At 49.1% G+C, this 18,802-nt stretch overlaps 1 protein-coding gene across 2 annotated transcripts in view; it reads left to right on the top strand.

The window, feature by feature from the left end:
• Nucleotides 1-740: 740 nt before the first annotated feature.
• TCF7 (transcription factor 7) overlaps nucleotides 741-18,802 on the top strand; it is a 67,630-nt gene continuing 49,568 nt past the window's right edge. Inside the window, exons 1-3 of one of the 2 annotated variants that reach the window (XM_029962985.1) lie at nucleotides 741-1,058; nucleotides 1,155-1,221; nucleotides 1,624-1,733. In XM_029962985.1, the coding sequence (XP_029818845.1) occupies nucleotides 861-1,058; nucleotides 1,155-1,221; nucleotides 1,624-1,733 (375 nt within the window). In that variant the 5' untranslated portion in view covers nucleotides 741-860. The remainder of the gene's footprint in view (nucleotides 1,059-1,154; nucleotides 1,222-1,623; nucleotides 1,734-18,802) is intronic. The other variant, XM_018081079.2, reaches the window with a different exon arrangement.

Genomic DNA, 18,802 nt, shown 5'->3' on the forward strand with positions numbered 1-18,802 from the left:
GCGTGTGCACACCTGTGCGTGCAGCACACGTTACACACACCCGGGGGGCCGCACCGAGCCCGCCAGCGCTGCCCACGCGCCGGCAGCCGGGCCGGGAGGGGGGTCACCCCGCCGCAGCATCCCTTTAAGGCAGGGACTCGGCGCGTGTGCGGCGGAGCATGTGTGTCCGTGTCCGCGCGTCTGTGTGTCCCTGTGTGTGTGTCCCCGCGTGTGCCGCCCCGGCCCGGCCTCCCGGCGCTTGCCAATCCACCCGGCGGCGCTTTGATGTCGCAGGCATCGCCCGCGCGCCGCCGCGGCTGCGCAGTCGGACGCGGGCGCTCCGTGCTCCGCCAGCCGCCGGCGCCCGCTGCTTCAAGCCAATTCCGGGCTTCGGGAGGGCGGGGGGGCGCGGCGGCACGGGGGGGCCCGAGCCCGGCATCCCGCGACTCCCTGCCGCCCGCAGGCTGCCGAAGCGCCGCCCGAAGAGCGCCGGAGCGGGAGGGGAACGGGGGAAAGCGGGGAGGGGAGGAAAAGACTGAAGAGGGGGGTAAGAAGCGATTCTGATTTGTTTGTTTTTTTTTTTTGTACTCAGAAAGGGGTTTCGAAGGGAATTTTGGAAAAGGCGGGGAGGCGAAATTAAAGGCAAAAGTTTAAAAAGTTCAAGAGGAAGGCGAGAAAAAACTTCTGGAAGAAAAACAGAAATTCAAGAGGGAGCAAGTTTTTTTACATATAGGTTTGGTTTTTTTTTCCAAAGAGGAGGAAAAAAAAATAATTGAGGGAGGGGGAAAAAAGAATAATAATAATTGCGGAGGGCTTGAGCCGGGAGAACAATACTCGCCGGGAAAGTTGCTGCGCGGCGGGGAGGGAGCGGCGGGAGGAAAATGCCGCAGCTGGGCAGCGGCGGCGGGGACGACCTGGGCGCCACGGACGAGATGCTGGCCTTCAAGGACGAGGGCGAGCAGGAGGAGAAGATCCCCGAGAACGCTTTCACCGAGCGCGACCTGGCCGACCTCAAGTCCTCGCTGGTGAACGAGTCCGAGGGCAGCGGCAGCCCGGCCGCCGCCGCCGCCGACCCCGAGGTGAGTGAGCCCCGGCCCGGCCCCGCGCGCCCCGCGCCGGCCCCGCGCCCCCTCCCCACCGCCCCCGCGCTGCCCCTCTCTCTCCTCCCCATGCAGGCCCTCCGGCGAGTGCAGGATCCGCAGAGAGTTTACCAGGAGAAGCTCCCGGACCACATGGATGATGGTTAGTCACGGCAGTCCCCGCGTGTTTCCGTGTGTCCCCCTCTCCTCGTTCCCGGTTCCCGCTGGTCTTCCCCCGTGTGCCCTGTCCAGTGCTCGCCCTCCCCGGGGTGGTGATCCCCCCGGTCCCCCAGCCCATCACCCTGTCATCCCCCGGGAGGGAGGGATGTCAGCCTGGCCACCACAGCCCCCCGTGGGAAAGCTGTGTCTGTCAGCACCGAGGCTTCCCAGTGTCCCCAGTTTGGGATCCCACACCCATGGGGTACCTTGGCACCCCTCAACACCTTCTCCAGGGAGTCCAGGACAAAAAGACTCCCACAGTATGCTTTAACCTCTTTGGGGACCCCCGACAGGCAGGGGAATCACCTGTCGTTAGGCCAATTTTGACAGGGCACGTTGATTTCAGCAGGTATGAAACATCAGGACCCAGGGATGTATAAAGGATCTGCATATTCCGGCTACCCTTTCCTGATGCTCTCAGATCCGTATCTGCCCAATGGATCTATGTCACCTCTGGTGAGTTCCTCCTCTCCTCGTGGAGAATTTTCATGGCCTCTCTCACTGCTGAAGTATGTTGTGGGTATTGTGCAGGCACCTACATGTGCTTTTTTCCCAACAAATGGGAGCCCGGTTTCTGCAATACCTGGGCGCTGTTCCGTCCGAGCCGAAGGGAGAAGCCATGGGAAGGGGCAGAGATGCTCGGCAGGAAGCGCCTGCTTGGCTCCGAGTTTGCTGGAGGAGCTGCTTTCCCGACCTCCCCATCCTCTAGGTTTGCCTTTACTCTTCCAGCTCAAACCCTGATGTCTAATGGAAGAATGCCCCTTCGTTTTTCTGGGTCACAGGCTTTGGAAGGAGCAGCTCCTGGTGTTTGTGTTCAGGGATATGTCCCGCAGCTGAAGTTGAGCTCGATGTGTCTGCTTGTAAAACAGCCAGGTTCTGGTGTGCTGTGGGTTAGGGCTCTGTGGTGGATGATGGCCCAAAAAGTGGGTCTTGTGCTTCTGAAATGGCAATAGAGGTTTTTAGGAAAAGGCTTCACGCTGCCGGAGGACTATTCCCGTCTTCTTGCTGTAAAGTTTTTCCCTCTGGGTTTAAATCAGCTTTAGTAATTCTGTGTGTCGTACTATTTCTAAGTTTTGCTACGTGAGTGATTAAACTAAAGGCTTCTCTACACAAGCTGTCTTTTCCCATCACCACCTCTATCAGAACTTCAGCAAACACTGTCCTGACTTTGCAGCAGTCGGTTGGGGCTGGTGTGGCTCCTGGGGAGCCAGCACTGCTGCGTTTGTTTCTGCTTTATTCTGCATCAGCCGTCGGCAAGGGAGGACAGAACGTAATTTGGTTTATTTCAGGTTTAGATTTTTAACCTTTAAAGGGGTGAGGTTTAAAAGGATCTATAAAACCGTCCTTAATTCCAGGCATTTGTTCACAAGAGGGGGAGGGTGTTAAACTGGTGTTATTTAAAATTGGTGGACTGTGGGGTATGGAACTCAATATTTTTTTGTGGGAATCAGTGCCGTACCCTCACACCCGACCCAGCTGGCCTGGGCAGCAGGAGACGGGTTCCTGCGAGACCTTCCTGCACCCAGCTCAGCTCTTCCCAGGGAATCAGTTTCTCTGGCTGCAGATTGCTGTGACTTTGCCAAAGTTTGCAAATACTGAGGCTCTGTCCCTAAATTTTGAAGTCTTCCTTCAGTTTACAACAGGAAAAGATGTGTTTGCAAGGCAGGACCAGTGTAACCCAAATAAACATTTCTTCTGGTACTTCTCACCTTGTTTCCCTTCATCCAGGTATCAGGTACTGCCCCATCCCCTAAAATATGAAACTGTTCACTTCCTGATAAATTTTAAATTATGTTAAATTTGTCTTATTGAAACACATTTAGTGTGCTCCCTGGGATAGAATCTGGGTGAGTTCAGAGTTACGTTAGTCCAGCAACTATTTGTTGTAGTGGAATATTTCTTTTAATCTTAAACTCTTCCTAGATGGGCAGCAAAGTGCAATAGCCTATTTATTAGCAGTTAGGCTGAAAAGTAGGTTGTGGTTTGGGAATCGCCTCTCCCCTTGATAATGGAATAAAATCCAAGTGATTACTGTCAGAGCAGCAGGCAGGAGTAAGTAGACTGTGCAGAACTCAAAGGGGAGAAAACTGAAGTAGCAGAGGAGGAATGATCCAGTCCCCTTGAGAGCCACTCAAATCATCCAGTGCCTCAGCCAGCTGCCCTTGGGCCTGCTCAGGTCCTGCCGTGGCTTATGTTGTATGACTTAAAGAGCTGATTTGATGTTTTCAGCTAAAAGTCTGTTACCTAACAGACAGGGGAAGATTTCTTCCTCAGATGAAGGCTGGTCTTGTGGTTTTTCAATTTATTGCAATAGCTATTCCAGTGTATTATTCTGGGCAATTTTGTCTTGTGTTTCCATTGACTGTGCAAAGGTTATCATGGTAAATTATGGATTGCTCTCATATAGATTTATTGCTGCTGTGTACATTATGTGAAGTGTGGGCTATAATCTGGTGGCTGCTTCCAATAATTGGGGAGGTCAGATCTGTGACCGAAGATTGCAGATACTTAACCATCCATAAAAGTGTGTTTAATTAACACTTTAGCACAAGTAGAGTCGGGGAGGAAGGCTGTGTGAGTGAATGGGATTACATATCACAGCCATGCGTGCTCTTGATAGTGGAGATTGTATTTTGGTTAATGAGGCTTCCTGGAAACGGTTGTTTGCAGTTGGGATTAATTTTAGAATCTTAAAAAAAATATATATAAATTAAAAGATTAACCCAAGAGTACTCTGGCAAACTTTCAGGGCTTTGCATTGAAAATAGTAATTTCCCTGATTGAGAACAGAGTATAACTCCCTGAAAGGCGAGGGGCAGCCGAGGCTGGGGCTGAGCCCCTGCCCTGCAACGCTCTGTAAAACCACACTTTTTTCGGTGGGCTCCCCACGAACCCCATCAGGGCCCTGCAAGCACTGCTGGAGCAGCCCCGGTGCCTGCCTGGGTGGGTGTGTTGCTACCGGCAGTGCTGCTTTCCTATTTGCTTTCTGATTTTCTCAGCAGCATCACTTCTGCTTTGTTTCCCTCAAGGTGGTTGTAGCCACTAACTGTTAGGCTGCTCACCCCAGCATCCTGCTCGGCTCCCCGCATCTCCCAGCCAAAATTGCCTCTTTTTACCAAAACACACCCACTCGTGTTATTTACGAGCTCTGGTGCCGCTCCAGAGCGATGCTCTGAAGGTGTCTGGGTACCTGCCACCAGCAGCAAGGCCAAGCCCAGCTGATGGTCCCTGGAGGGCCAGCAGCAGCAGGAGGGTGGCAGGAGCTCCCTGCAGCAGGGTGGCCACCTCGGCCGCAGGTGGCAAATGCCAGTGGGGGATAATTCAGCTGGAATGATGCTGCTTTGAGCAGGCACAGGTTTCCTGGACTGGCAGTAGAGCTTTCACAGGGGGTGCAGCCAAAGTGCTCCCGGAGCTGCTTCAAGGCAGTGGGCCCAGCCTGGGTTTTGGGAGCGAGCTGTGAACCCCATCAGCTGCTGGGCTGGGGAGGTCAAGGGTGTCAAGAGCCTCTCAGCACAACCCGTGTGCACCTGAAATCCCAACATTCTGCCAGGCCCCAGCAGAGCCAGCTCTCACCTGGCTCTCAGGTACTGTGTGTATGGTGCTTTATGGCTCCACTTTCACTCTCCCATCTCATGCAAAGTCCAGTTTTTTCCAGGAGTGAAATATATGGGATTTATGGGTTAAAAACCTGCGAGAAACTTCCAAAGAATATGAGCAAGTTGAGGAACTGTTTTTCTAAATTAAATATAAAATCATAAAACTATATCCTTTTTTAAATAGTACAAATGACTTTAAATCAAATTAAGGTACATCCTTAGTAAGAACATCAGCCTTTTAGGTGGTTACAAACATTAGAGGTCAGACATGGTCAAACATGTTAACACTTTGATCAGATTAAAATATTTTTCTTGCTACAGTTGTATAATTGAGTTTAGACCTGCGGGGGTTTTCTGAACATTGTTATATCTTGTACCATGTGGTAGTTAAATGGTAGAAGGAGCACTTATAAGTTCCTTTAAGTTCCTTTTGTAAATAGGTTTATAAAATAGGGGAATGAGCCATGCTGTCCTGTATGTAGGGCACAAGTTCTCCCCACTCCCATTGATGGAAGAGATCCCAGGGGTGCTCCTCACACCTTCTGTGTACCTCAGGTGTGTGTGCTGAGCATGTGAGGTGAAGGCAGGATTAAAATGTTCTATATGTGAAGCTGAGGCGCTGGGCTTTCTGTCTGTATGAAAAACAGAAGTCCAAGAGCCTCCATTTCTTTGGAAAACAGACACTGCCTCATTTTCTTAATTATTAAGTTGTCTAACCAGAGCTTACGTGGGAGCAGAAGGGTGGGGGGACCTCCCCAGCCCTGCATGGCTCAAGTCCCCAGATTAGACAGCAGGACTCACAAATAGTGCCCCTGCTCAGAGCCTGGTCCCCGTGGTCCGCTGGGCTCCTGGAGCTCGTTCAGAGGGTTTGAAATGTCCCCTTGGGCAGGGCAAGATGAAAGTGCAGTTACTGCTGGCCTGGGGCCACGGGCCCCAAATGTCTAACGCGAGGTCAGAAAGCACAGAGCTGCAGTCTGGAGCTGCTCTTTGCCGGACAGAAGCTGAGGCAGCAGCCCCTGAGCCCCGGGACACGGCTGGTTCTGCTGCATCCCCTTCCCCAGGGCTGCCCCATCCCCGGGCAGGAGGAGGCTGTGGCCCCCGCAGCAGCTGGCGGAAGGAAATCTGCAGCTCAGCTGCTTCTCTGCGAGGTCTCTCTGTCCTGACTTGCACTGTCAGGGCAATAGTTTAGTATTGCTTTTTCCTGTGTTGGGTTCTGATCTTGTTGAAACCAGTGGGAAAACTCCCCGGAACCGCCGTGTGACGGGGATTTGTCGCTGCGAGGGGACTGCTGCATCCCTCTCCAGATGTGCGTGGAGGGAGGGAGGGAGGGAGGGAAGGCAGCTGGAAGCCAACAGTAGCTCGGTGTGTTCCCAGCAGTGCCTGTTGCTGTGGGAGAGCAGCATCCCAGCCAGGTTCCCTGGCAGCAGGGTTTGCACTGCGGGACCTCGCCGGGACGGTGCTCTGTCCCCATCAATTGTCACATTCCCGGCAGAAAGCGTTAGGAGCGCGGCGGCTGCTGATGGACCTCCTGGCACACAGACAGATGAGTAATTTGTTCCCTCCTGACCAAAGCAAATCCAAATTCTTTCAGCTCCTCTACCTAGCTTGAAATAAGATAATAATGAAAATAATTTTTTACGTTAAAGCATAATGTTGGATAGGTGGATGTACCAAGGCACAGGGCTTCCAAGGTCATTTATTGCATGTCTGATTCAGTCTTGGTTCCCCCCCAAGGAAAATTCTTGTGTTAATTTCTGAGTTCATATCACACCCTCAATTTTGAAGCAGAACTTCCCTTTGAAATAAATTAGAGAGTTCTGCTTAAGAAGCAGTGACATGATACAGCACTGCCTGTGTGTGGTCTAATATAACCTTATTTTTAAAATTGTTTGGAATGAAAAAAAGAGAAAGAAAAATGTCACAGGGAAACAAAAGCAAGTTTTATGTAAATCTGTGCATGTGAATAAGTGTGTACGTGATTCAGACAGTTCAACAGTATCTGCTCTCCCACTGGGATTCCTTCACAGGCTACCCTGGAACTGGCTTCCCAGGCATGGGATGCTTTGGGGGGGGGAGTTGCTATGAGATGTGTATGGTAAAGGCACCGTTCCTGCAAGCTTCCAACTGTTGCTGTTTGTGAAGTGTTATGAGCTCAATTGGCTGAGAATTTGGAGAGAAAAGCAAAAACTTAACATCAGCTCAAGTTCTTGAAGCTCATCCATGTTAATGATTAGTATTTTTGAAATTTTAACTGTGAAGAACAAAGTGATTGGGGTTTGAGTGGCACGTCCGAGATGAAAGTGCAGAACTGGTCTGGTATGTGGAGCTGTAACCCAGAGAAGGGAGAGCAGGAGGAGCTCTGCAGTGCACTCACATTTTCCTCAGTCCTGCCATGGCTCCACAGACACCATTAAATTCCTGTGTTGGGGTGAAGCCCCTGACCAATCCGTAGGGTGGGATGTGCTGTTCCCAGGTACCCAGCCCAGTAACCCTGGTGTGTTCCTGTGACTAAACAGACATTGCTGGCTCCGTAGGGATGACTCCCTTGCCTGCTGTCAAAGATCATCTGCAAAGGGCCAGATCCTAATCACAGGCTGAACCCTCTCTATCTGTGGTGTGATCTGCAAGGGAAGCAGGATTTCGGGATTCAGGTGGTGTGAGCTGCACGCCTAAGATCCCAATCTGGCGTGGACTGTGTGTGTCTGTGTGTGCATGGCATGGTGGTTATTGGGAGAGCAAAGTCTAGTGCTGAGAAACACCACCAGTTTTGCCATTTTTGCCATTAATTTCGTGCCTGCAGTTCTGCCTTTTGGCTGTGGTTCATCAAGGCCAAATTTAGTCTTTGTTTCATAGGGGTTGACCTTTGAGCCCCCTTGGCAATTCACAGAGGAGGGGAGGAAGGACCCAAGCACCTGTGAGCACAGGGAGGCTCTGCTGGACAGGTTGGAGTTGGGTGAACAACAGTCAGGCACATGCTGCTCTTCAGTTACTAAAACCTCCTGCACCACGTCTGAGTCACGAGAAAATTTCTTCAACAAATCCTCAAGGATTGTCCTCTCCTCTCTGTTCTATTGATCTGAAGAGGGACTAGATGACAGACGTCCTCAGCACTGTCTTCTTGAAGGCATTGGCAATGTGGGAGCTTCTCTTCATCCCACTCCTCTGAGGTTTTGGGCTGGCCACAGCCACTGCAACTCCCTCTCCTTTCGTTTGCTGCTCATTTCATAGAATCACAGAATGGTTTGGCTTGGAAGAGACCTTAAAGCTCATCCTGTTCCAACTCTCTGCCATGGGCAGGGATGCCACCCACTGGGTTGTTCAGGGCCCTTGGTTTCCCATGCCTTTGCCACTCCACCTCATTGCTCTGGGAGCCAGGAGATGGCTTAGGTCAGCATCTCTCCCAACCTGATGTACACATGCTCTTACCTCATCCTTTACCAATGGTGGGTGGAGGGCACAGCAATAGGAGAGTAGGTACAAGTTGCTTCCTGAGCTCTTTGCAGAGCCACTGTGGCGGGGAAAGCTGCTCAGCCTGATCAAATCCCAGGCTGGTGCTGAGCTGGGACGTGAGTCCCCCCCCCCCCCAGGCTCTTTCATGTGCTATTCTTCGAATTTCTCTTTAAGAAATAGGCTATAACATGATCCTTGCTCATTAGACTCTGTGTCTGGAGGATGAAACAAAGGTTTGGTAGGAGGACGGGTGACTCAGAGGGTTGGTAACAGGATGCAGAGCTGTTCTCTTCCTACTTTCCAGTTTCAATCCAGCTGAATCAGTGGAGACTGTTCCGCCTGCTGGCTTGTCCAGCGGTGTGTCCGGGAGGGCACGGCTCCCTCCAGCCCCTGGGTACTGTGGGTGTTTCATGGGGTGAATGATGAGGTGTCCTGAGAACCTGCAGAGTCTGGACCAAACCCTCCGTGAACGTCACCCAAGGTCCTGTTCTCACCGTGAGCCTGTCGGTTCAGCCCATGCTGGTGGCTCACAAACCCACCCACTCCATCCCTTAAAGGAGGGGATTGTAACCTTGTGCTCCTCTGAGGCTTGATTGCAGAGGGAACTGTTCCTTGGTTACTGATCTTGGACAAGGAGCTCTCACCTTCACCTCCTTGTGGAACAACTTAGCGCTGCTTTGTCACTGGTTTTTGCCTTTGGGTCTTTACGATTTAGGATCATAGAGTCATTTATGCTGGAAAAGCCCTGTAAGATCAAGTCCAGCTGTTGACCCAGCACTGCCAAGCCCACCACTAAACCGTGTCCCCAGGTGCCACATCTACATGTCTTTTAAATCCCTCTGGGGACGGTGACTTCTCAGGACAGCCTGTGCCAGGGCTTGTCAACTTTCTCAGTGAAAAACTTTCCCTGATATCCAATCTGAGCCTCCTCTGGTGCAGTTTGAGGCCATGTTCTCTTATCCTATCACTTATTACTTGTGAGGAGAGCCCGACCCCCACCTGGCTCCACCTTCCTGTCAGGAGGGAGTGAGAAGGTGACCTCTGAGCCTCCTTTTCTCCAGGCTGAGCCCCCCTGCTCCCTCAACTGCTCCTCATCAGACCTGTGCTCCAGACCCTTCCCCAGCTCGGCTGGCCTGCTCTGGACACACCATTTATGACCATTCCAAAAGTTATAAAGGACTATTCCACCACCACTGCCTCTGTGATTTTATGGGGGAAGTGAGACACTTGTTCAGTACTGAGAATGATGACGGTTAGCAAAACCTGGCAAAATCAGCTGTCCCCATGCAGAGCATCCTGCTGGCTGGAAGTGCTGGGGAAGAGGTCACCAAAGTGTCTTTAAACCACTGCTCCTCTCCCGTCCACCGCCTCTGTGCTAAACACAGCTCAGCTGCCACGAAAGGAATCTGCTTCATTGTGTTTCACGGGGTCCCAAAATTAGTATTTTGTGAAAGAAAACAATAAACTCAACAATGCTGTGGTAAGTTTCTGAAACCAAAGTAAAACTGGATACTAGAATCTGGAGCACTTTTCCCCTCCGGTTATAACAACTTTGCATTTGATTAAATGATAGGCAAAAAACCGTCTCAACAGTATCTCCTTTGTTCCATTGAAGAATCTGGAACTATATAATATACAAAGTACACGTCTGCCTTGAAGAGCTACACAGTAATCATGGACTGACCAAAAAAAAGACCTTTTTTTTTTAAGTGATTCAACTTGTCTGCTCTGTGCTGAGTTTGTGGTTTGCTCCGAGGAGTAGCGTAAACTGAGGTTGTGCTCTGAGGGGACTCACACAAAAGTAAAACGTGAAGGCCCAGGGTTATAAAGTGTGTTTGAATGGGCACAAGAGAGATGTGATTATAAAGGCACTTGTGGAAGGAGTGCTGGGGAGAGTCTCTTTGCAGCAAAATGCTCAGAAAGGAGCAGAAATGTGGGATTTTTATTCTGACACTGAGGAGACGGCGCTGCGGAGGTTCCTTTCATGTTTAGGAAATAAACCATCGTAAGATCTACCACATGAAAATTTGTTGTTCTTAGCATGGAGAGGCTGATGAGGTGGCTCTTGTTAACGTGCTGCTGCCCTGGAATTACTGGTGCAGGAGTGGAGATAGTGGAGAGGAGTCATTGGCTTTGGATTCTAACACGGGAGACACAGCACAATCCCTGACACCACCATACCCCAGGATGAAAATTGTCCTTTGAGCTTTGGCTTCCTGCTACAACTTACAGAGTGTGGCACTGCCAGTTTTGGAATCTCACCATCCAAAGGGATATGTGGATTCCGAAATCCAAGTGATGTTTTGCAAGATCACATCGTGCTGTGCCGAGTATTCCTTGGGAGTGCTTAGATAAATTAAATAAATAGATAAATTAAAATATGTGTATTAGCCAAAATCAAAACTAGAGGCAATAATATAAAATAAGAAATAAAATTTAAAAAAAAAAATAAACACCCAAACCTTTTAGTTTGACTTTCTCTGATATAAAGCAATTTCTCCAGGACTGTGCACCATATGAAACACATTATAAATGCTCTTGTAAAATCCACATCATTATACCACATGAAAGACCGGGTCCTAAAAATAGCCATTCAGAGAGGATGCAGGCTAGTAGCAATTTCGGTGATCATGAAATAGTTGTGTTGACATCTCTATGCATGCACACCCACAGAAAGCTTTGACTTTTGAATATTCTTAGCAACATTTGTGCTTTATGGAATTTTCCATGTTCTCGTCCCATGAATAGTCCTTTACCCAGTGGCATTCCTTTCTGATCTTATCCCCATGTTTCTAACCCTGATTTTATTGAGAAAATGGGCAAATTACTTCTTTTTTTTTTAAATTTTACATGAAACTCTTTCTTTGCTATCAGTTTGGCAGTGATCGGCAGCATCAGTTGTATTTCCCTGTCTCCTAGCAGGGAAATTATTTTCTTTTTCCTTCAGCAGACACACGCATCCCTGGTATTTTGGGGAACTAAGTCTTAGAATGTAAACCTGGAGCATTAGGTGATAACACAAGAAGCTGCCACATCTCCCCAGCCTTTGTATCTGCTGTAGTATTCAAAAGAAAGTAAACGAGGTAAATCTGCAGTAATTACACAGCAGTGTATTCACAACAAAAGAATTTCTTCCTCATCCCGGCGATCAGAACTTGGATTTTGTTTTGGGATATGAAAGGCTGCAGCCTCCTGGCTTCGGTGTGTTCGCAGCAAAGCCCTGGCTGGGATCGACTGCCGTAGCTCTGGGACACACAACAGAGTCCTGCCAGCTGATATCGCTCGAGATCTTTTTGAAGAGCTCATCAGATTTGACTTTACTGCTGTTGTGTTTCGGTTTTAGCTCGTTATTTGTTTGAAAGCATCACTATAGGGATGGTTTTCTGAAGAACGTTGGAATCTTCGGTGCTGATCTCTCGTTTGCATTTTTCTTTTATAAGCTACGTGATTATGATGGGGATGTGCACCTTCACATGAGGGTGGCTGAAGGCTGTGGTTGGAGCCTGTCCTCGATTTTAAGTGTGTGGCCCTTCTAAAACCAGTTGGAAACAGTCTGTATCCTCAAAATAAGTTTGCTTGTGGAATTGGAGCAAAATCTGTGGAGATGGTGAGTGAAATAACAGGGTGCTGTAGAAAATTACATTGCTTCTGAAATAGCTGGCATTAAAATCATGAAGTCTGAGGTTTCATTCAAATCAGATGTATCTCTGGTTGTCGTGGGGCAGGATACAAACTCTCCAAGGGATTTACAGGGAGCCATACAGTAGTTCCAGGTTGTTTTAACTTCAGGGCAGCTCTTTTCCCTTGTCCAGGTCTGGAGTCCTCTTCCAGTGCAAACAGGCTCTCCAGTTTTTAGCTTGATCAGTCGATTTTCTTGCAGGCTGTTGGAAACTCTGAAGAACCAAATGCTGTAAAGTGACATCACAGAAGTGGGTTTACTGTTGCTGACTTAGCTCCCTGGAACATCCTGGACTAGGGGACATAGGAACACTTTGACAAGGCATTAGTTTTATAGAGTAAATGCATTGATTTCCACACTGTCAGTAATTTAAGGATCTATTTGCAACTAAGTGCTAAGACATTTTGGCTCCTGTTGGCATCATGCTCTGTATAATGCAACAGACAGTGGGGTTTAGAAAAAGCTAAAAAGTTTTTAATGCTTCTGGCTTGAAGCTGACATTGTGCCTAAGCCCTTTTCTTTTCTCTATGATTAATTTGGTGGCTGAACCTGAGGTTCTATCTGGCAAGTTAAGTTTTTCACTACTCAGGTAAAAGCACTAAATATCCCTCACTGGGACTTAGGACAGCACTTGAATACAAGAGCTGTCGTAGGGAAAATCTAATTTCTTGACTCAAGAGGACAGAAAATTACCTGATATGTCAGTGCTGGTTGTTTGGTTAATGACATTTACTGGAAATAGTATATAACTACATGCATGTATTCGAACTTCACGAAATAAGATGTTTTCAAATTATAATGTGATATTTGTACCGAGATGAGTTCAGTTGGTTGGAGCATGGTGCTAATAATGCCAGGGTCACAGGTCTGATCCCTGTACAGGCTATTCAGTTAAGAGCTGGACTCAGTGATCCTTCTGGGTCCCTTCCAGCTCAGAATATTCTGTGATTCTGCTCACCTTACACACGGATCTGCATATAAATGCACAGTGATGGATGAGGCAGGCTGCAGCGAATCCCTGAAAGATCAGTTCCCATATCAAAAGGAATCACTATTGACCCAAATTTCCTTCTGAAACCAGTGGTGAGTGCCTGGGTGCTGGGTGGGTGCGTTGCTGTGCCCGGGGGCGGGAGCTGCCTGTCTCCTGCGCCCAGGAGCTCGTTTGATACGGGATCCTCTTCCCCGGGAGCACCAGGTGCCGTGGCAGACGGGGTGAGTAGCCAGATAAACAGACACGAGCAGCACCAGTTGTTTGTGTGCTAACACAGGATGTTCTCAAAATCAGGTAAGAAGTGAGGCATGTTACCAAGTTTTATAGCAGAGGAACCGGATAGTCTTGTAACTGCCGTGCAGGGCTGTGGCGGAGGAAGCGTGGTTTTATCCCGGCTCCTGCTCCCGGTCCCGCAGGAGCTTGTTTTTCTGTGACTCAGTTTCCCCCAGGAGTGTTGTGGAGCTGTATCATTTCATGTGTAAGTGATGTTTGGAGAGCACTGCAGGGACAGCCACATGGATACTGAAAAACACCATAAAATCCCGCGCAGGGGACTGCGAGAGGGGCTGTGTCAGAAGCGATCAGAGAAGGACTAGCCAAAAAAAAGTAATCTGTGCTGCTTGTTAGACCATTTACTTCAAGATATTAAACAAATTGCAATTTCATAACCTTCTAGGGAGTTGCAGGTGGCCTTAAGACCACAACTCCTTCAAGGCAATTGGCATCTTTTCTTGCTTTAAAAACAAGTCACCTTTTTGGCCTAAGCAGTAATTTCATAGAGTGGCATTAGTTGGATGGGAACAGTGATGGGATGGTCCAACATGTCTGAAATACACAAGCTGCACAAATCCTCCTTATTAAACCAGGGACAAAATGTCATTTATTTACCCACTTGTAATATGGTGATGAGAACAACCTCCAGGATCACACGGCGTAGCTTTTGGACACATGTACCAAACCTCTGGATGCATAATTCAAATTCCTTGTCATGAAGAATGAGTCTATTTATCTTGGAACCTTTTTTACTTAAACAGTAATCTCTAGGAAATCATTTGTTAACAGTAGTTCCCTGCCAGTTTGTCAGCTAATGGCTTGAGGCAAAGTCTGAAGTGGATGAAATCTTTTCCAGGGAGATGCTGCTGTCGCATGGGGTGCAGAAAGGTTTACAGCAGACAGCAAGTAGTGGAGGCGGTCAGATGAGTTCAGTCCAACTTCCAGAATCCCAAGGAAACCCGGCACGACGGGATAAAGATGACTGTTCTAGGAGTGCATCACTTGTAGAATATTAAAGCCATCAGTTGTGCCTGTGTCAACTTCCACGCCTGAACTTTCCTTACTGGCGGCTCCAGGTGTGAGTGTGGGGAGGCCAAAACCACACGTGTCTGTGGTGGCTGAGGTTCTGCATCTCTCTCTGTATCCCAGGCATCTCTGCATCTCTGTGTCCTGGGCATCTCTGCATCCCGGGCATCTCACCATCCTGGGTATCTCCATCTCTGCATCCCGGCACCTCCGCGTCCCGAGGCATCTCCCCACGCCAGGTGTGGAGGCAGCCGGGCGGGAGGGCCGGGGTGCAGCCCCCCCAGCTCAGCTGGGGTGCCGCAGGGTGTCTGCCAGGGCAGCAGAGTCCTCCAGCTCGCAGATGTTATCGCCCTCTCCAGCAGTCTAGCAGCGAGTTTCAGTTAGGTAATGAGTTATCTGATTTCCCTTTAATCTGGGCAGCATCACTGCAGCGCGACAGCCTCGCATCGCTGTTTATCTCACGCTCAGGGCTGCAGGGAGAGAACTGGTAAGAATGGGTGAAAATTCACTGGAAAAGGAGCTAGGAAAAGCCACCCTGATCTCCTGGCCTGCACCAAATCCCTCCTGTTTGCAGCAGGAGCGGGTGAGAAATAACTGCCCTGAGCCGAAACTCTCCCGAAAGGCCACAAAATCCAGCTGAAGTAAATACCACTTCCCTGCAGCATTATCTCCCACTCGGTGCTGTCTGCCCACAGAGGATGGTAGGGTGTAGGAACTGGCAGGGGATTAATGGCAGCCTGGTTCATAAAAAACTCGGCTGCCAGAAGGACGTGGGACCCAGACAGAAGTAAAGAGGGGCTGGTTCTCTCTGCAGATGCCCCCAAGTGCTATTTGTCTGAGAGCAGATTTTCCCACAGATCTTTGGCCTTCATATTATTTGAAGAACCCCCTCTGCAGCTGCAATCCTTCCCTCCCCCGAGGGAAAAACAGGGTGGTAACTTTGTGAACTGAATGGTGTGGAGGTTTAGGAGTACTGCCATGGGAGGGGAAGATTTGGCTCATTAGCGTGGAACATTGTGTTGCCAGGAACAGAGTTTTGGGGCAGAACTAATAACATGGAAGCAGATGCAGTCAGCTTTTATTAAACTGGTTTGTAGATGACTCTAAATAGGCAACAGTTGTATCTGGGGCTTTCCTTGCGAGAGGCAGAATGGCAGACCCCAGCAGCAGTAGAGCCTGGCTTAGGTGCTGGATAAAAAGTACAGAGAAGCCAACCAAATCCCTGGATGTTAGGAAAAATTTCTCTCAAATGTATTAAAAAAAAAAAAAAAAGAAAAAAAAAGCAACAGAAGTCTTTGTGATTGTGTTATAATCTTTAGACTTTTAGAGTCCACACATGACTTTGAGCAAGGAGCAGCTTTAGAGCCGTGGAGTTCATAGTCTGAAGGACCCAATATTGTATCACCTTTGCTTTACCATGGTGCATCATCTCCTCTAGGCCATGGACTCCCGAGTTTCACTCAGTTACCCCAATAGCTGGACATGAACTGCTTGACAGTGCATTGCAGGTAGGGATGGATAAATTAATTTCCAAGCCAAGTTTTGAAGCACTTCTCTCTTGAACCTCCCTTTCCATAGCACCCATTAACTCCACAGCTCTTATCAGCACCAGTGATGGTCGGGTGCCATTTCCTGACACATGGCATTCCATGGCCACCAGTAATGATGGGCTGAACTCGCTCTGTAATTGCCTTGCACAAGTACACAGCTTGGAATGACCACCAGCCAAATACAAACTGCCCATCTCAGCCACCTCCCAGAATCAAGTGAGACCGTTGATACCTCTGAGGAGTCACCACAAAGACCATCCATCCTCTACCAGACCCAGCAATGGCTGTTGCTGTGTGTCCTCACAGTGTCCTCCTGGTCCTTCACCACCTCTGTGCAGCCATGAGGGTGTCGGGAATGATCAGTCTCCATCAACACAGCCGAGCTCACAAAGCTCTGTAGAGGTGCCCGTTGGATTGCTCACATTTCCATAGGTACCTGTTAGTTGTGCCCTCCTTCTGTGCCAGCTCCAGCCACCATTTCATGGAGCAAAGAGAACCTTTCCTTGCTCCACACATCCAAGAGCAGCCTGGCATACACACCGTGTGCTCCCTCCTGTGCTCCCAGCAGCCTCATCCTCCCGGTCTGGCTGAATAAGGCAGGAAGAATCCCGCTTGGATGCTCAACTCCATCCTGCCTTGGTTGTGCAATACTTTTTTTCTCAGGCAGTTTCTAATCTAGAGATTTTCTGGGATCTGTGCACGGCATAGAGGGAAGTCTCCTCATCACCTCAGGTTCTGTCTTTCGGTACCAAGTGTTTAAGACATAATTCCAGGCGTCCAGGGCTTGCTTTCTCTTTGTGTCTCCTTTGCTGTTGCTTTCATTTGCTAACATGTTGAACTTCAAAGTCTATTCTTTCTCCTTCCTAATTTTTATGGAAAAAATGGTCTAAACCCCATTTGCATTTCCTCCCTGAGGATACTGGCAATCCTTAATCCTATATATTAAAGAATCTCAGTTTTCCCAGAAGCCTTTTATTCTGGGACTACTCTTCCACTCTGTTTTCTCCTTGAAATCCTCTCCTGTGGTTCAAAATTGCTCTTCACGGTGCCCCTGACCACTGTCACTTGCTGTTATGAGCTATTTGCACGGATGTTTGATCACTTTTTAAACCCTTTTCCCTTCCCAGCCTGTCCCTTGCAGGTAATTTGGGAAGGTTTCATGCCCGTGGCAGTAGGTGCCTGTTTGCCCTCGGAGGTTGTGGTGTGGGGCTGTGTGCTGTGCAACCAGCAGTCTCCAGGACCTGCTGGAATAACTATTTATAGAGCCAAGAGATAGCAGGATGAAAGGGTGAATAACTGGGTGCTGGTTTATTCAGGGTGATTTTAATTTCACACCGATGGTCTCCGTGTTCCAGTCGAGGACACAGCTCCCAGTGACTGCTGCTTGAGAGGAGATTGTCACCCGTCCTTCCCCAGCTGTGATGTGGGATGGCACAGGGACCCTCTGCCTGTCAGTCCCTTGTCCCTCTTCCTGCTTCCACACAGGGACTGCGGTGATTCCCTGCGTTCCCCAGCCCGTGGGAGCTGTGGGAAGCAGGTGGGATGCCGACTGGGCTGGCCGTGTGGATCCGGGGACTTAGATCACGCAAAGCCAGTGCTCTCTCCTACAAGCCATTCTCAGCGATGTTCTCGGGTAATTAGCATGTGCATAAACACTTCGTAATCTTGTGATCATGGCTTGCAGATTAGCTCTTTTGCCAGCTTTGCGATTTCTTTGCCAGTTTTAGTTTTAATTGCAAATCCATTACTGCCAGCTCCCTTGCATATTGTAGCAATAGGCAAATTAAAACACTTGGACACAGTTGGGCGGGTTTCAGTTAAGAAATTAATTGTTACTGCCAACCAGTGCTTTTTAATGTGAGGGTGGCATTTGAGTTTGTTTTTGAGGGCATAATCTCCAAGACTTGCTTTTTTCCCTTCTCCTCCCCCCTCCCCAGACTGCGTTGCCCTGTCGAGCAGCTCCCCAGATGGCACGAAGCAAATGCTCGCCTCTTTGATCTCCTAGTCAAGAAATTTGGAAGTCGTTCTGAATTTATGAGAATCCTGTCTGAAATAAATCTGTCTGTGCACAGGGCCACACTAAGGCAACCCGGAGCTGCAGGCAGGGCTCACCTGAACCTCCCGGGGAGGCACAGGATTACATCCCACAAGAGCATCGTGTGATGCTGCAGCGATAAAGAGAAACTTCATGCATATTGTTGAACATGAAAAAGTCTAGACAATCTACAATTTACCAGTCGGGGTAATTGGCTAAAGGCTTAATCCACCCTGATAATCCAGTAATGGTATTGTTGGCAGGACATTGATGTAAATATCACTCAGCAGCGCTGGCAACCGCTGTCTCCTGTGATTGCTGCTGTTCCCAATTCCTTTTCCACAGTCGTTAGGGAATTTTCAGAGTTCTGCAAACTTCTTGTCTTTGCTATTTTTTTGAAAAACTGTCTGTGCTCAGTGTTTGTTTTCCACTCCGTTTGTTGATTAAGTAACGTTTTTCACCAGGTCAGAACTTTCACGAAACCATTCATCAAGAATATTTTTTTTTTTCCTGGACGTACTTTTTTTCCCTGGTGTATTTTTCACGTGGCTCTCTCCAGCCTCCTGATGCTGCTGTTGCACAGTTTGCCATCGCCCTTCAATACAAACAACATCTGGTTCTGCAGTGGACCCGTGCCAGCACTGTGAGCCACCTGCCACCTGCGTGTCACCACCAAACCTGGTGGCATTCACTGAGACTTTGGTGGCATCGCTCTGCTCAAGCCCGAGCCCTGACATGCCACCAGCTTGGCTGGGGCTGCAAACGCTGGTGGGGCACTTTGAAGGTCAGTGAGCTGAGCAGGGTTTTAAAAATACATCAACCTCCCCATTTTTCAGGGGTGTTTTCGATGCATGTCCGTGTGGCCTGTGGGGACAAAGAAGGGGGTTGTGGCACCACAGATGCAGGGGAGGATGGACAGAGTCCC

Source organism: Manacus vitellinus, unplaced genomic scaffold (assembly GCF_001715985.3).
Source record: "Manacus vitellinus isolate BGI_N305 unplaced genomic scaffold, ASM171598v3 scaffold_51_pilon, whole genome shotgun sequence".
Classification (NCBI taxonomy): domain Eukaryota; kingdom Metazoa; phylum Chordata; class Aves; order Passeriformes; family Pipridae; genus Manacus; species Manacus vitellinus.